Genomic DNA, 17,372 nt, shown 5'->3' on the forward strand with positions numbered 1-17,372 from the left:
CCATCATCCATCACTGGCCTGATGAAGCCTGGATACTGAAGCAGCTGCCCACCCCTAGATGAATGGGTTTCATCAGGGTTAACTCACACTTCATGGTTTTCACAGCCACCTTCTGAGAGACCCCATCTTGCTGATTAAGATTTCCTTCCATGACAGACCCAAACTCTCCTGTGAAGTAAAACAACATCTATATTGACCTTGTGCAAAATCTCTCTTGCCCATGGAAATATGATAGCGCCAGAGCTGGTGTTTTCATGTGGTCCCAGAGTGACCCCCACACAGCAGCTGGGCAGAGTCGGCCCAGGCCACCCACACTGGTAAACCTGGGGCACAGCTTGTGCACTAGTGTCCTGCTGGTCACAAGCTTGGTTGGCTCAGATTTAGCCCAGTGCATCACTTTATTAAACATCATAACTGATCCAAGAAACTTACAACTTGGAAACTGTAACCAACATGCATCAAGTGCAAACTCTTAATACCATCGTCATTTATCCTAAGACCATTTTGATAAATACATATCTTCACCTCTGTTCCTATTTAACTAGAAAGGTGCCAGGAATAGTAAACTTAAGACCTAGAGGAATAATTTGAAAGTATATAGGAAACCGACCAATGAATTGCATGCATTTTAATAAAGGAAGGGAAATTAATATTTTTCAAGAGCCTAGTGTGTTTGTTAGGCTCTGCAGAGGCCGTTTTCATAGGCCAAATCTGCGTTTCAAAAATCACTACTTACTTTCTCATTTTAAAAGTTCTAAAATGGAACTATGTGTAATATAATTTAAAGTCACAAAAATGGTATTTTAAAAATATATATTTTAAAAAATGGCTGTGAACTGCTTACCTTCTTACTCATATTTTAAAAGAATTAAACTGCTTACCTTCACCCAGAATTTTTCCAAGAATTAGAAGGTTCCTGTCAATCACGACATCCTCTAGTTTATTTTGTAGTTCCTCACTGACTCCCAAGCTATGTACTATAAAAGGAGTGACAGAACATATATGACCTGTCAGTGTGTTTCCTTTCATCTGAATATAATTATATATAAAGTCCTATTAAAAAGTTAAACATTTTTCTCATTTTATATCCATAGCTCTCCCCCCAAAATGCCAGTAATAAAATATCACATTTAATCCTACTATGATTAAAGTGAGTAAAATAAATCTTTCAGGGCAAAATTAATCCTGAAGGATTATAAAAATAAGAACCATATTTCTCTTCCCATTGGGCAACAGCAGCAGCTGGCAATCAGAGTCAAGCCAAGGAGCTTTGCCCTTGACCCAAAGGAGTGAGGAAGATAAGTCAATATTCTTCCTTTCTTTTTTTTTTTTAAATTTTAAAATATTTATTTATTTGGCTGTGCTGGGTCTTATTTGCAGAGTGTGGAATCTCTCTCTCTTTTTTTTTTAACGCGACCTTATTTTATTTTTTATTTTATTTTATTTTTTATGAACTTTTATTGAGATACAGTTAACAGACAATAAACAGCATATATTTAGAGTGTACAATTTGGTATCCCAATCTCCCGATTCATTCCCCCCAACCCTCCTCGCTTTCCCCACTTGGTGTCCATATGTTTGTTCTCTGCATCTGTGTCTCTATTTCTGCCTTGCATTTCCTCTTTCATAGTTGCTAGCATTTGCCTTATGTATTGAGGTGCTCCTATACTGGGTGCATATATATTTATAATTATTATCTCCTCTTCCTGGATGGATCCCTCGATCTTTATGTAGTGTCCTTTCTTGTCTCTTGTAACATTTTTTATTTTAAAGTCTATTTTATCTGATATGACTATTGCTACTCCAGCTTTCTTTTGATTTTCATTTCCATGGAATATCTTTTTCCATCCCCTCACTTTCAGTCTGTATGTGTCCCTAGGTCTGAAGTGAGTCTCTTGTAGACAGCATATATATGGGTCTTGTTTTTGCATCCATTCAACCAGTCTGTGTCTTTTGGTTGGTGCATTTAGTCCATTTACCTTCAAGGTAATTATTGATATGTATGTTCCTATTACCATTTTCTTAATTGTTTTGTGTTTGTTTTTGTAGGTCCTTTTCTTGTCTTATGTTTCCCGCTTAGAGAAGTTCCTTTAGCATTTGCTGTAGGGCTGGTTTGGTGGTGCTGAATTCTCTTAGCTATTGCTTGTCTGTAAAGCTTTTGATTTCTCTGTTGAATCTGAATGAGATCCTTGCTAGGTAGAGTATTCTTGGTTGTAGGTTCTTCCCTTTCATCATTTGAAATATATCATGCCACTCCCTTCTGGCTTGCAGAGTTTCTGCTCAGAAATCAGCTGTTAACCTTAAGGGAGTTCCTTTGTATGTTATTTGTCGTTTTTCCCTTATTGCTTTTAGTAACTTTTCTCTGTCTTTAATTTTTGTCAATTTGACTGCTACATGTCTTGGCATGTTTCTCCTTGGGTTTATCCTGCCTGGGACTCTCTGCGCTGCCTGGACTTGGGTAGCTATTTCCTTTCCCATGTTAGGGAAGTTTTCAACTATAATCTCTTCCAATATTTTCTCGGGTCCTTTCTCTCTCTCTTCTCCTGGGACCCCTATAATGCGAATGTTGGTGCATTTAACATTGTCCCAGAGGTCTCTTAGGCTGTCTTCAGTTCTTTTCATTCTTTTTTCTTTATTCTTTTCCACATCAGTGACTATCACCATTCTGTCTTCCAGGTCACTTATTCGCCCTTCTGCCTCAGTTAGTCTGCTGTTGGTTCCTTCTAGTGTATTTTTCCTTTCAGTTATTGTGTTGCATATCTCTGTTTGTTTGCTCTTTAATTCTTCTAGGTCTTTGGTAAACTTTTTGATCTCTGCATCCAGCCTTTTTTCAAAGTCCTGGATCATCTTCACCATCATTATTCTGAATTCTTTTTCTGGAAGGGGGCCTATCTCCTCTTCATTTAGTTGTTTTTCTGGGGCTTTGTCCTGTCCCTTCATCTGGTACAAAGTCCTCTGCTTTTTCATTTTCTCTGTCTTTCTGTGGCTGTTGTTTTCAGTTCCACAAGATGAAATACTGCTGATACTGCTTGATACTGCTGTCTGCCTTCTTGTAAAGGAAGCTATCTAGGAGGCTTGTGGGTGCTTCAAGTGTGGGATCCTTAGTTGCAGCATGTGGGATCTAATTCCCTGACCAGGGATCGAACCCAGGACCCCTGCATTGGGAGTGCAGAGTCTTAACCACTGCACCACCAGAGAAGTCCCAAGTCAACATTCTTTCTAGTAGAGTATTTACTATTATACCCCTAACTATGGGATACAAAAAAGTCACCAAGACACCTCCCCTGCCCTCCCATGCCACAGAAGGCAGCACAGAATCCACAGGAAACATGCAGAGAACAAGGTAGTTTGTTTTACATATGGTATATAGAACCTCATTGTAATGACATAGAAAGTGCTAAATTGAATACTTGGTGGGGGACTGAAGATTAAGATCTTCTACAAGGTGTAGATATGCAGCACAGACAATCAGTGTTATCAATAAGAGGTGTTAACAAGGAGAGGAAGACCAATTTGATAGGCATTTGGCAAACGATTCAGCTTCTGCCATAGTTAGGGAATAAGCAAGACTTTGAAAGAAATAAAATATGGATAAGTAGGAAGGATACATTAGCTCTTAGCAAAAAAATTTTACTCAAATGGTCCTCCAATCAAGGAAAGAAATTGGTCTAAATGACGGATTTTTTTTTTTTAATGCAAGAACAGACATCTAAAAGGCAAAACTTTAAGATTAGAGAAGTAATTAGTAACATTCTACATCAAATGAGTTCTTGTTTCATAGCAACCTGCATTCCATCATCCTTACATTTCTTTGTTGTTGTTGGTTTTGTTTTCTGGCAAACAACTGGAAGCTTGAATTTGATAATATTCACACTCTTTCTACACTGTTTCTGAAATCATTCAAGAAGACGGGTATCTGTTTATTCCCATTCTTTGAAAACTAAGAGAGTTCCCATTCTGATTGAGCAAAGCTCAAACCATAACTGTCACAAAGTATGCTAGCAAATTGTTCTCTGACTTGCCTGCCAGGAAAAAACAGGAAATGAGCTCTGAGATTATGACAGTTGCTCTGCTGTTTCCTTTAAATCCCTCTGCCCACATCTTCTCCTCTCACCCTTAGAGTTCCTTCTTGTCTCCATGTTTCATGGCATTAGGGGTCCTTAACCTCAGTCACTTCACCGCAGGTCCAGCTCCAGATTTCTAGGAAACTGGCCAGCAGGGAAGTCCAGGGCTGTGTCTGACTCTCTACTTGTTGGTTTCCAAAGACATTTTGCACATTAAAGATAGACATTCTTCAACTCCTTTGGCTTTTGTTAGAAATCCCTCAATTAATTTATGGTTCTTTCTTTGCTCATAACTATTCTAACTTTTGCCAAAAAAGAGAAATCAAAGTCAACTTACAGGTGAGTTCAATGGCTCGCCGACAGAAGGACTTCTTTGCTATGTAACTGACGATCAGTTCTGAATCCTCCTCTGTGAAGGCACTCCTGGGTGAATGAGAACAGACATCTCACACAAGAAGCAGAGCGCTACCCAGACTGGAGCTGGTCCCACAAGATGCTACTAAGCCGCTGCCTGTTAAAAGGGCTCTTCTACAACAAAAACATCTCTCACTGGGAGAAACAGGCTTCTTTCCTTAGATCCATTTTAGGCTTACCTGGCAATATCAAAACAGCTCTGTCTGGGAACCATCGAGAGCTGAAAACAATTACTAAGCTCCCAATGGCCAAAGCTGTAACAATTTGAGCAACACGAGTAAGTTGTATTGGATTATAACCCAAAGTATAAAATGAATATCTGTGAGTCCAGACTGACATATATACACACATGCATGTATGTGTGTGTGTGTATGTGTGTGTATAAATAAATAAATAAATGGGAGGAAAGAAAAAAGCCTCCTGTGCAGAATTCCAAATATTTTATACAGATGCTCTGTCTTTAAGAGATGGGGGGAGCGTTAACTCCTCACCCTGTAAGTGTGAGCTGCACATACTGACTTCCTTCCTAAGAGTCCGGTATGAAAAGGGAGAAAAAATAACTACGATAGAGAAACCAGGCAGACATCACCTCAGCTGGGCGATCAGGGTCAACACCCACAGTAATAAATCATGTTGACAGTGTGTATCCTCCATGTACTGGGATGAAGATGGTACTCTATCTCTGTGGTCTTCCTCTCAATAACCTGTAACCCCAGTCTAATCATGAGCAGAACATCACACAAATTCCAAGACAGGGCATCCTACAAAATACCTGACCAGTACTCCCCAAAACTATCAAGTTCATCAAAAACAAGGAAAGTCTGGGAAACTGCCATGGCCAAGAAGAGCCTAAGGAGACATGACAACAAAATGTAATGTGGTGTCCTGGATAGGACTCTGGAACAGAAAAGGGATATTAGGTAAAAACAAAGGAAATCTGAATAAAGTATGAACTTTAGTTAATGGTAATATACTGATATTGTTTGACTGATTGTGGCAAATACACCATACTGACATAAAATGTTAATAACAGGAGACCCTGGATATGACATATAGGAAAGACTCTGTACTACCTCCTTAATTTTTTCTATAAATTTAAAGCTTTTCTAAAAAATAAAACCTATTAAAAAAATCCATTTAGTCACTGTTTTAAACTAACTGACGGGAAAGTATTAATGAAGTCATGAGTCTAAATTATAAATGTAACCTCACTTTATCTTGCATATATAGATTATTTTAAAAGAGTGAACACATTTAAAAAATAATACATTTGTATGCAAAGTAAAGAATTTGGAAGAATTTATGCCAAAATAGCAACTAAGACCAGGTATAAACACTGGAGTTATAGATGTGTTTCACTTTCTACTTTCAACTATTCTATATAATTTGATTTTTTAAAAAAATTATAAGAATATTACTTTTATAAGTAGAAAATAAAGATTTTCATTAAGAAATGAACAAATGAAAGGTGCTTGTACAAAATGAACAAATGAATAGGGTTTTGTAGTAAAGACCTATGAAAACTGACTTCAGTATAAAATAATATATAAAATAACCTGTGATCAACTTTTCACTTGTTTTCAGCTTCTACTCAGCTTAACAGTTCCTGGATATCATTTTATTCCTAAATATTTGAAACAGTACTGTAATCTTATTAATATATTTGCTGTACTTTGCAGCCCCACTTTTTGGTAAGTTTTAAAATATTCAACCTCAAACTTTTCCAAACTATTACAGCTAGGGTTGAATCAGATAATACTTAAGATCTATTTTGGTGTCAAACTTTTAGGTTCTATGGAACCAAGAGTTAGTGGAGGCCTGGCTGATGGGAATGTTTTCACATGGAACATTTTCTTCTACATTTCTTAACTGCTAGACTGTAAGCTACATGTGGGCAGCCCCATGTCTGTCTTGTTCATCTCTCTCCATCCAATGCCAAAAACAAGATCTGTTTTTGAACATTCCTTCCTTTCTCCACAGATGTGAAATGCAATCTTCATCGTATATTCTATTCCCACACACATATGGGCACCTTGTGATGTGCACACACTGAATTCTCACCAATATCTCACTATTCTAATCATTTACCATGTTTTTATACCTAGTACAATTAGCCCTCTCCACCCAAACTTTTGTGTTTTTCAAAACTGTCTTGGCTGTCTCTGCTCATTTATTCTTCAAGGTAAATTTTCAAGTCAGCTTTTATCAACAAGGCTGCAGCAGTTCAGATGGTTATTTTATTGAGTTTATGGTTAACTTGGGGAAAAATGATCTCTTGACAAAACTGAGCCTTCCCATCCATGAACATGGTACACATCTTTCCATTTATTTGAGTTTTCTTCTGTAATGTCAGTAAAGTTTAATAATTTTTCCCACGAGGCTCTTGTACATATATTGGGCTTCTTCTTAGGAACATTATAGTTCTCATGCTATTGTGGACAGAATGTCATTCTAGCACTTTGACTTTAATGTATTTTAAAACTAGTATCAAAATATTTTCACAGCATTTAATGTCCTAAAAAATATTGTTTCCTTCTAAAGGAAAGCAAGAAAGGAGGGTACCAAGAAGAGACCTTGGAAGAAGTAGAACAGCTTTCACTATTGCCTGCCTTTGTGGCACTGGCCTAAGTAAGGAAGCTGCCTGCCCCCACAGTGTGCATAAGACAGGGACCCAGCTGGGTACAAGAGCAGGGCCAGCAGAAAAGGCATTATCACTTGGCATAGCAACTTCATCAGTACCACTGAGCAAAACATTTTAAAGTGAGAAACTTACCCAAACTTTGTCTCCAGAAATCTTTTCCTGATGGCCAGAGATATATATAAAATCAACCCAATTAAAACAAATCCACAAAAGCAGCCAAGGATGATAAGCACAGGATCTTTGTTGCCAGGTGCTGGGGTTGACGAGGGAGCAAAATCTATCGAACCTGGTAAAATACCAATAGAATCAATTCAAAACATCTCTTTGGGATTCCAGATAGTTGATTTACAATATTGGGGAGACTCTCTTCATGTCAGTTATAAATGTATAAGAATTAAGAAAACAGTAAAACTAATATTTAATTGGTATGCTCTAATTTAAAACACTAGAAATACTGGGAATCAAAATGCTTTGTTTCTTTGTTTAAAAAAAGAACCAAGAGTAGTTAGAACACTGCTTGCCAGCTTCTAGCCATATAGCTTAGGATATACAGAGAATGTATTTTCCATGCCCTGACAAATGTCACACTCCTTTCCAAGTTTGGATCAGCTTCCAATGTTTTATCCTTTGCACTTTCGATGTTGCAAAATACCTCTGTGAGTTCCTTTAATGTTGTGACGAGAAAACAGCTATTTTGAGTTGCTGCTGAGGCATTTTACAGTATGACAACCCCAGCTGTATCCAGAGCCTGGACATTTTGATAAGGATCTGAGCTTAGGTCCTGCTGCAAGTTTCTGCTTTGCTTTTCCCGGGGCACCTTTTAAAGTAACCACTAAGAATTGAGCCCTTGAAAAGTTAAGTATAGGCATCTGCTACCCCCTCTCTACTGCCTGCTCTGACCTGGCATGGAGGACTACCCTTGCCCTGGCTCTCCCACTGCCTCACCCCACACCCACATCTGGGATTTGTAATAGATCTTGTGACTCTACTTCCTTTGTGTGGGTGTATTGAAACTGCACAATCAAAATGACCCCAGGGTTTTCACTTCCCCAAAGTGGGAGCTTGGATGCTGAGGGAGTTACCTGCCCACCCCATGTGGGTGGTGTGGGCTCCTCATTCAGAGGGTCATAATCTGCATATTCTCAACTTAGTACATCAGCTATGGGGCCCCTGACACACATGTGAAGACTGTGGCCAGTGTAACTTCCTCTGGGACATCTTCCTCCTTTTCAGCACAACCAGTTCATTCATGTAGGTAAGTCCACCTTCACTGAGTTCCCTGGCTGCACATCTTGTGGCCCAAACAGCAGCAGCATTAACATGCCCCCAGTCAACTATTTCTTTCATAACTCCACGCACATTCAATTCAAATTCCACTTCCAACACTATCATTTTTCCTTCCTTTGCTGCACTTTCATCTTTGTTCACCAACTCCCTCTTTCGATCATCTACTTTTGTGAAATGTTATGTGAGTTCGCCCCTGGGAGACAAGGAAGTAACACAGCTCTGTGCCTGTTGGATGCGTGTGAACTGAATAAGGAAAGTGTGATCAACCTCAGATAGACTTAGAAAGAAGTGACGTGACTAGTCATGACCAAGATGCGCCTGTTATTTGTGGAGTAACTTGTGCACTGAAGAGCTGGTGGTGAAATTTATACAATTACTTATAGTTAACATACGCTGGCCACTTAAATTTGAACCATATTGTTGGAGAACAGGTGTGATTTAACTAAACTGTGGTAACTGAAATGTATGCAGATTGGAACTGTGCAAAGTCATGACAGCAAAGCTTTTTACAGTTCTGGACAGTTTATTACGAATGAAGAGGAAAGCTCTCTCATCTTAAACTCTGATTTTTTTAAAAAAAATTGAAGTATAGGACATCCCTGGAGGTCCAGTGGTTAAGACTCTGCGCTTCCACTGCAGAGGGCATGGGTTCGATCCCTGATAGGGGAACTAAGATCCTAGATCCCGCATGCCATGAAGTGCAGCAAAAAAAAAAGAAAAAGAAAAAAATGAAGTATAGTTGATTTACAAGGCTGTACAGTTTCTAGTGTACAGCAAAGTAATTCAGTTATATGTATGTGTGTGTGTGTGTATACATTATGTACATTCTTTTCCATATTCTTTTCCATTATGAATATAGTTCCCTGTGCTATACAGTAGGACCTAGTTGTTTATCTATTTTATATATACTAGTTTGTATGCTAATCCCAAACTCCTAATTTATCCCTCCCCCACCCCTTTCCCCCTTTGGTAACCATAAGGTTTTCTGTTTGTGTTAAACTCTGATTTTTAATCTGTGCCTCTAGAATCAGAATCTCATTGTCCCTGAATTTCTGCCAGGTAGACACGCCTTGGGTCCCCATTACCAGTTACTAATGTTCCCTTGGGACTGGGCTTCTGGGCTGTAGGAGCTGCAACATGGGTCCAATTTGGCACTAAAAGGGAGAACGTATTTGAGGGTCACTGGGACAGAGATACAGGAACTCAACGGTCTGCTCCCAAGTCCTGTCTGCTATGGGTACAAAGGCCATATTTGGCGAGAACTTGTAAATGCTCAAATCATATCCATACAGATGTCTGCAGGGAGTTGATACCAGTTCACTACCAAACAACCTAGGGCAGGACAGAGTGAGGACAAAGGCAGCTGCCCTGGTCTATGGAAGCAAACAGCATTTGGGCCACTTGGGGTACCACAGTGTCACCTTGCTTAAGGCCACTCCAACAACATGCAGAAGCCAGCATGCAGGGCTGGGCGTTTAAGTTGAGTGAGTCCAGCACCCTCTAAAGACGGCTTCTATAGGAAACACTTCATGTTCTGTACCAATCATTCATGAAGCACATTACCCAGGGTGTGAATGACTAATAACAGGGAAGCTGCACCGCTTAAAGCAAACACTAGCAAATAAACAAACAGTGCCAATTATAGAGAGCTGAGGATTAGCCATGCTGCCTATCTAAAATTCAGTCATGTATATATCATTTAAATTAAATTCAGTACTACATATAAAACAGATAACTGATAACGACCTACTGTATAGCACAGGGAAGTCTACTCAATCCTCTGTAATGACCTATATGGGAAAAGAATCTTAAAAAGAGTGGACATATGTGTATGTATAACTGATTCACCTTTCTGTACACCTGAAACTAATACAACATTGTAAATCAATTATACTTTAATAAAAATTAAAAACAGGGAGGGTGGGGGGGGACTCGAGGTGGGGGGAGTCAAGGAAGGGAGGGAATATGGGGATATGTGTATAAAAACAGATGACTGAACTTGGTGTACCCCCAGAAAAATAAAAAAATAAAAAAAAAATTAAAAACAAAAACAAAAGGCCTAACTTCGTTAAGTCCAGTCAAATTCTGGGTTCTGAAAGGACGGATCTTTCTAGGAAGTTATCACCCTGGATAGTAATAGAAGTGGAAGGACTCACGGGTGTCGGCAGCTCTGGGAAGCGTGTTATCCTATCAACTACACTCATCACCGCAAAATTTCCTTTTGGTCTTTATTTTTCATTCGTAAACAAGCTGTTCATCTCACAGGCTGCTCTCTGGCCACATGTGCATTGCCCAGACTGATGTCCCATCAGCCAATCGGATACCAGCTCTCACCATGTGCAGGGACGAACAGTTTCACTGGGTCACTGAAGGGCCCGACTCCGCCTCTGGTGATGGCTGCAATTCTCACGGTGCATGTGGCATTGTGGGCTTGAACAGAAAGCTGAGCAAGACTGCCGTGCTGGCCAACTTCTTCCGAGAGCTCTTTCTGGGGACAGAGAGGAAAGGAAATGAAATACTGAGGCACCATGGACCTTGTTGCCTGAGGGAGGTTCTTCCAAGTGAAGCCGCCCCACCCACATCCCAGGGGCAGCAGCTGTGTTTCCACAGTGTCCCTTCTTCACTAGGTCCCAGCTAAGGGAGCCAATAGGCGGGCAGGGATGCAGGACAGGCTGGCAGCCTCCTCAGGCTCTGAGGATCTGGGTCTACAGGGCTGTGCAGGCATGGCACTTGGGGTCAGTGAAGAAACCTCTGGAAGAAAGGGAGCATGTGGTAGATGTACCCGAAGGCAAGAGCAAGATTGTCTCCTCGAGATCCCCGCCCTGAGAACCCACACAGAACACTGCACAGCACACACTGAACCTTGACACTGATCACCTGTCAGCTTTCTTGAACCAGCATGAGTGGGCTCCTGTTCCTTGCAATTCTCAGAGTTGTGACTACAATTGACATTTAGGAGGGCACTGACACACTCTTCCAGGGACAAATGCACAATGTGCTCCATTTTCAAAACTCCGGTTTTACTTATTTATTTTGTTTTAAAGCCACTGCCATGGGACTTGCCTGGTGGTCCAGTGGGTAAGACTCTGCGTTCCCAATGTGGGGGGCTGGGGTTCGATTCCTGGTCAGGGAACTAGATCACACATGCTGTAACTAAGACCCAATGCAGCCAAAATGAATAAATAAAAATTAAAAAAAAAAGAATATGGCCCATTTTATTGCCTCAAAGAATAGTAACTTTCAATGAGGAAAGAACTATCAGATAAAAGTTTCTGTTGTGCTACAACAAAGTCGTTCAAGAAGGCTTCAGATTCACAGGCATTAATTCACCCTCACATCTTCAAACATGTCCTGTTTTCACTTCTTTCTGCTAAGAGGCCGTGCAGTGGAATTTGAATGAGAGACACTATATGATGGAGAAAGCCAAGCGCATTTGGGGAAGAGTAGTGGGACTCTGAAAAGCACTGGCTTTGGAGTCAGTCAGATCTGGGTTCTTATCTCAGTGCTGCAATCCCAAGCTGTGTGACTCTGCGTAAGTTACTCAATGTCTCTGAGTTTCAGTTTCCTCAAACGAAAATTAAGACAATCGTATCTTTATCACAGCGTTTTTGTAAAGGTTTAAATGAAGTCTTTTACGTAAAACACTTGGAACAGGGTCTGTGAGTAACCAATGTTATAAGTAATCAATGATGGTTATTATTATTTCTATATTCCTATAGCACCTATAAGGGGCTGTATTTTGATATTCTTTCCCTGTAACTGTAAGGCTCCAGTACAGAACTGACCCAGTAGTATCTCTCAAGTCTTGGTGCACTGGAGAAAATAATCAAGGCTGTCTAGTTCCCGACCAAGAATTTTATTGACCTGCTCATGGAGCTGCTCTCCATTGTAGGTTTCTTTTCCAGGCACAGGTAACATCCTTGATGCATCCCTGGGTTTCAGAAACGCTTCAGACCTGGGCTGGCCTGTCTCACAAGAACCTCATCTGTTCTTATCTTAAGATAACACTACTAGGACTTTCCTGGGGTCCAGTGGTTAAGAATCCACCTTCTAATGTGGGGAACTTGGGTTCAATCCCTGGTTGGGGAACTAATATCTCATATGCCCCGGGGCAACTAAGCTCACTGGCCACAACTACAGAGCCCGCGGCCACAACTAGAGAGCCTGTGCACTGCAACTACTGAGCCCACATGCCACAGTGGAGGATCCCGTGTGCCGAAACTAAGACCTGACACAGCCAAAAATAAAATAAATAAATAATAAATAAATCTTTAAAAAAATAAAATAAAATGACACTAGCTTGGGGACGTCCCTGGTAGTGCAATGGTTAAGAATCTGCCTGCCAATGCTGGGGACATGGGTTCAATCCCTGGTCTGGGAAGATCCTACATGCCACAGAGCAACTAAGCCCGTGTGCCGCAATTACTGAAGCCCACATGCCTACAGCCCATGCTCTGCAACAAGAGAAGCGACCGCAATGAGAAGCCTGTGCACCGCAACGAAGAGTAGACTCCACTCACTGCAACTACAGAAAGCCTGAGCAGCGATGAAGACCCGATGCAGCCAAAAATAAATTAATTAATTAATTTAAAAAAATGACACTAGCTCAAATGTTCTGCCTCCTGCGACAGTGAGTGAGAGGGAGAAACGAGGAATGGAAGAGGCAGTGGGCATATCCAACCTCGAGGCACGCAGCTTGCTAGGAGGCAGGGGTCTGGGCCCAAGCAAGCAAGCCTTGAGTGCACTGTGGCTTCCCTGGGTCATTAAAGAAGCTGGTTCTACGTCCTGTCTCTTGGCCCATCATACTCTGCTATGAAATGTCCTTCTGATCAAAGATCTCCACCCGTTTCAAACACAGTTCACCAGCATTAGAGCCCCAATCCCAAAACAATGAGCTCTGCAAGAATGACACATAGGAAAACAAGTCTCTCTGTCTAAGGTTTGGGCACTTCTGGGTCAAAGGCAAACAGATTTCTTTCCTGCAGAACACTGGAGAGCCTTGAACTTGCCAGTATACACTGTGGGTCTTGAAGAAGGGGGTATAATGTATTTTATAAACTTATCTGCTCAATGAATTCAAACAGGTCTACTAACACTTTATGGGGATGGGACAAGAAATACTAGTCCCATTCATCAAAACACTCATCAAAAGACTGTCCCCTTCATAGAGAGAAATTCTCCTGCTGGTTTAGATGTCAGCCAGGTCCACGCATCAAGTCCGTAGTACCATAAATGCCTATAAAAGCAAGTTCAAGGTCCTGTGTTCAGATAGTACAAAGATGAGCAGGGCACACAGCTCCAACTTCAAGGAGAACAGATTTTACTAGATGTTGACTTTTGTATTTTAAGCTTTGATTTGAAAGGCAAGGGATAGCAAGAAAAAGAGAACAAAAAATGTTGATAACTTCATCAAGATACATTATATGTCCGTACAATAAATATCAGGAGTTTCCTAGTCTGAAAGTGACACAACAGTTGTAGGATGATGAACGTGCAAACTTTGAAAACTAAGTTTCCAGCCAACTGTAATAACCCACCCAAAGACCACTTCAAGAAAGTTTTGAAATTCCATACAAAAATATCCAATTTTACCACCTTACATAAAAAAGATGCAGCTTTAGTAACAGTTTTCTTTCTTTTTTTAATATTTATTTTATTTTTATTTATTTGGCTGCACTGGGCCTTAGTTGTGGCATGCAGGATCTAGTTCCCTGACCAGGGATCAAACCCCAGCCCATTGGGAGGGCAGAGTCTTAACCACTAGACCACCAGGGAAGTCCCTAGCAACAGTTTCCTTAAAATGAAAATGAAAGGACGATTTTGAGAGGAAGTTGTGTCTCACGCTGGCTCTTCAGAAGAGAAAGGAGTTCAGGGAACCGAAGTGATGGGTACAGAGGTCGTTTCAAGCTTCACTTTGGACAGGGGTTTTAGGCTCCTCCCGGGGTGAGCCTCTCTTCAGTGTTCTTTGTCTCCAGTTGCGGCTGGTGAGCTGGGAGCTTAGCTGCTTCAGAGCATGTTACCCAAAGTAAAGTGAGCCACTAAGACTGTCACAAGACTGCTGTGATGCACAGAATAGAGCATGAGTACAAGGCAAATGACCTTCCCGCTGGGATGACCTAGCATCTCCAAGGAGGTAACAACTGGAAAGGTCACAGCCCTAACTGTGGCGGTATTGTTCTCACGGCAGAGGGGACCATTCTGAACAAAGGGCAGTGAGAATGCACAGCATGGCTGGGTGTTAATGGCACTTGTGCATTCGGCTCTCTGGCTGCGTCATTAGTAAGGCTTTCATCACTCCTGCCCTTCAGCACGCCTCAGCTTCAGGGGTCCCCTCTAAAGAAGTGAAGGAAAAAGGATGACCTGCAGCTCTTCAGAGAAACTGGTTTGTTTCTACAGTGCTCCAGTGTCTGCTGAGAATCACTATCTTCTGTCAACCAGAGAAGACTCCTACTGAATCAGAACGCAATCATTGGATCCTCATTTATCTCTACTAAGAATGTAGCATTGTAAGCAAGAGCCTTCCTCTAAGACAGGCGTGTGAGTCCCCTTATTCAGCTGGTGTGGAAATCTGATCAACAGCACCCTGCACAAATGCTTTGAGACAAAGGACCAGGAAATGAGATAATACTTTTCTCATAGCTGTAACTCTTAAGCAGGGTTTTGACTGGTACAAATAGCACCCCTTCATCATTTACTATGAGGGCAAACCAACCATGGATTCTAAGCTCTCTCCCTTTTCCACCACTATAGCTTCTGACAGCCTGCTTCCTGATAGGTAAACTGAGGCAGGAAAAGAAAAAGAATAAATTCCAATTGTTCTTCTGGAAGATGGTAGTTTTTGTAAAAGCTGGATGATTTGAGGTTGAAAACGACTGACAGCTTGGACATCATCAGTCAGTGCAGGTGTTCACCCGTCCCTCTCTCGTGCCAAGAAATTGTATTACTTTCACGTGATGCTCCATACAAATGCCATGAGGATGCTGAAGTCTGACCTATCGCCAGGGGTATTAGACCAATCAGGACGGTGACAACACAAAAGAAGCATGCTTTTCATGATGGCAGTAAAGAAGAGACAGTCCTGGGACTTTCCTGGTGGCGCAGTGGTTAAGAATCTGCCTGCCAATGCAATGGACACAAGTTTGAGCCCTGGTCTGGGAAGATCCCACATGCCTCGGAGCAACTAAGCCTGAGTGCCACAACTACTGAGCCCATGTGCTGCAACTACTGAAGCCCGAACACCTAGAGCCCATGCTCTGCAACAAGAGAAATCACCACAATGAGAAGCCAGCACACCTCAATGAAGAGTAGCCCCAGCTCGCCACAACTAGAGAAAGCCCGGGTGTAGCAATGAAGACCCAACGCAGCCAAAAAAAAAAAAAAAAGAGACAGTCCTGAGGATGAAGCCAATGCATCTGCTCTTCTACGGATACTCTGTGTCATGAGAACTCAGTGTCACCTCAACCCTCTTCCTTTCCCAAGTGAGAAGGGGGCCTGCCTGGGAAGTGCACACCCAACCACAGTCGGCTGTCCCCCTCACCACTTCTGTCTTGGGTCAGATGTTCCCATCATGGCTGTCCCCACCATCTTTAGCACTCACGGCCATCAAAATCAGATGGTCCTCGGGGCTTAACTGGAGTCACGTCCAACAAAGCTGTGCTCTACAGTACATCCTACAGGGCTGTGCCAAGCCACCTGCTAGTTTGCTTAACCCCCTCTTTGGAGTCTAGTTACTCTTGCCATCCGCTATAAGCCTGGGATTCTTTCCTGACAATCTTTTTCAGAAAAGCATCTTCTGGAATTTCCAAGAGGTTATGAATTGCAGGACTGCTAAGCCCAGAAACCCCTCCGAGTAGTTCATATTGTCTTCCTCAGAGTCTTAAGTTCCCTGAAGGCAAGAATCAGGCGATAACAGAGGATGAGTTCTATTCACGTAGACTGATGAAATAAATGAATGGATGAACAGTGAGTGAGGAAAGCCCCAAAGAGTTCCTGGCATTTTGTAACTTTTCACGCACTTCTAATTTTTACTATATTGTTTATCTCCCATTGAAAGATGCCTGGCCCAACCCAGTAATATCAGGCCTTTTCACGACGAAAGGAAAGCTCTTAAAGCAGTATCAAATCAGCAAAGCCAAGCAGACTGTTAAAGTTCAGACTTACAGACATCTCTGCATTCTGCCACATGTGAGAGATCCGGTAGCCCACCAGCTCCCCCTCTTGCTGCTTAATTGGAGGCTTGATCCATCTGACATTCACCTTGTTGCTAGACTCATTGAGAAACATGGTGACATTCAGAGGTGCTACTGACGGGGCTACAAAAGAAAAAGGGGAGAAGGATGAGGGACTACGAAGAAAGGCACATAGTCATATGCTTCTTGGTTTTTGTACATTTGGTTTTTGAATTTCATATGAAAAGCATTCAAATGAGACTGAGAGTAATAGCGGATTTTCACCTTCTTTTCAATTGAGGACCATTGAGATATCATACGAGTTTAAAAAAGTAAGCTCTATGGACCTAAAGATGTCCATATGAAGTGAAGCAAGTCAGACAGAGAAAGACAAATATAATATGACATCACTTATATGTGGAATCTTAAAAAATGGTACAAATGAACTTATTTATAAAACAGAAACAAACTCACAGACATAGAAAACAAACTTACGGTTACCAAAGGTGAAGGGAGGGGGGAGGATAAATAAGAAGTTGAGATTAACAGATATGCATTAATACATATAAAATAGGTAAACAACAAGGACCTACTGTATAGCACAGGGAACTATATTCAGTATCTTGAAATAAACTCTAATAGAAAAGAATGTGAACAAGGATATATCTATATCTATACCTATACCTATATCTATAGCTATATCTGAATCACGTTGCAGTACACCTGCAACTGACACAACATTGTAAATCAACTATATGTCAATAAAAAAAGAAAAAGTAAGCCCTTTCCAGACTAAAA

At 41.3% G+C, this 17,372-nt stretch overlaps 1 protein-coding gene across 1 annotated transcript in view; it reads right to left on the reverse strand.

Annotated features, from left to right (window-relative positions):
* Positions 1-17,372, reverse strand: part of MERTK (MER proto-oncogene, tyrosine kinase) — a 117,359-nt gene that overhangs the window by 22,774 nt on the left and 77,213 nt on the right. Inside the window, exons 8-13 of the mRNA XM_057743039.1 lie at positions 16,567-16,718; positions 10,741-10,894; positions 7,252-7,405; positions 4,402-4,487; positions 882-977; positions 88-168 (exon numbers count right to left, since the gene is read on the reverse strand). Of these exons, the coding sequence (XP_057599022.1) occupies positions 88-168; positions 882-977; positions 4,402-4,487; positions 7,252-7,405; positions 10,741-10,894; positions 16,567-16,718 (723 nt within the window). The remainder of the gene's footprint in view (positions 1-87; positions 169-881; positions 978-4,401; positions 4,488-7,251; positions 7,406-10,740; positions 10,895-16,566; positions 16,719-17,372) is intronic.

The sequence above is a fragment of the Hippopotamus amphibius genome, chromosome 7, assembly GCF_030028045.1.
Source record: "Hippopotamus amphibius kiboko isolate mHipAmp2 chromosome 7, mHipAmp2.hap2, whole genome shotgun sequence".
Classification (NCBI taxonomy): Eukaryota; Metazoa; Chordata; class Mammalia; order Artiodactyla; family Hippopotamidae; genus Hippopotamus; species Hippopotamus amphibius.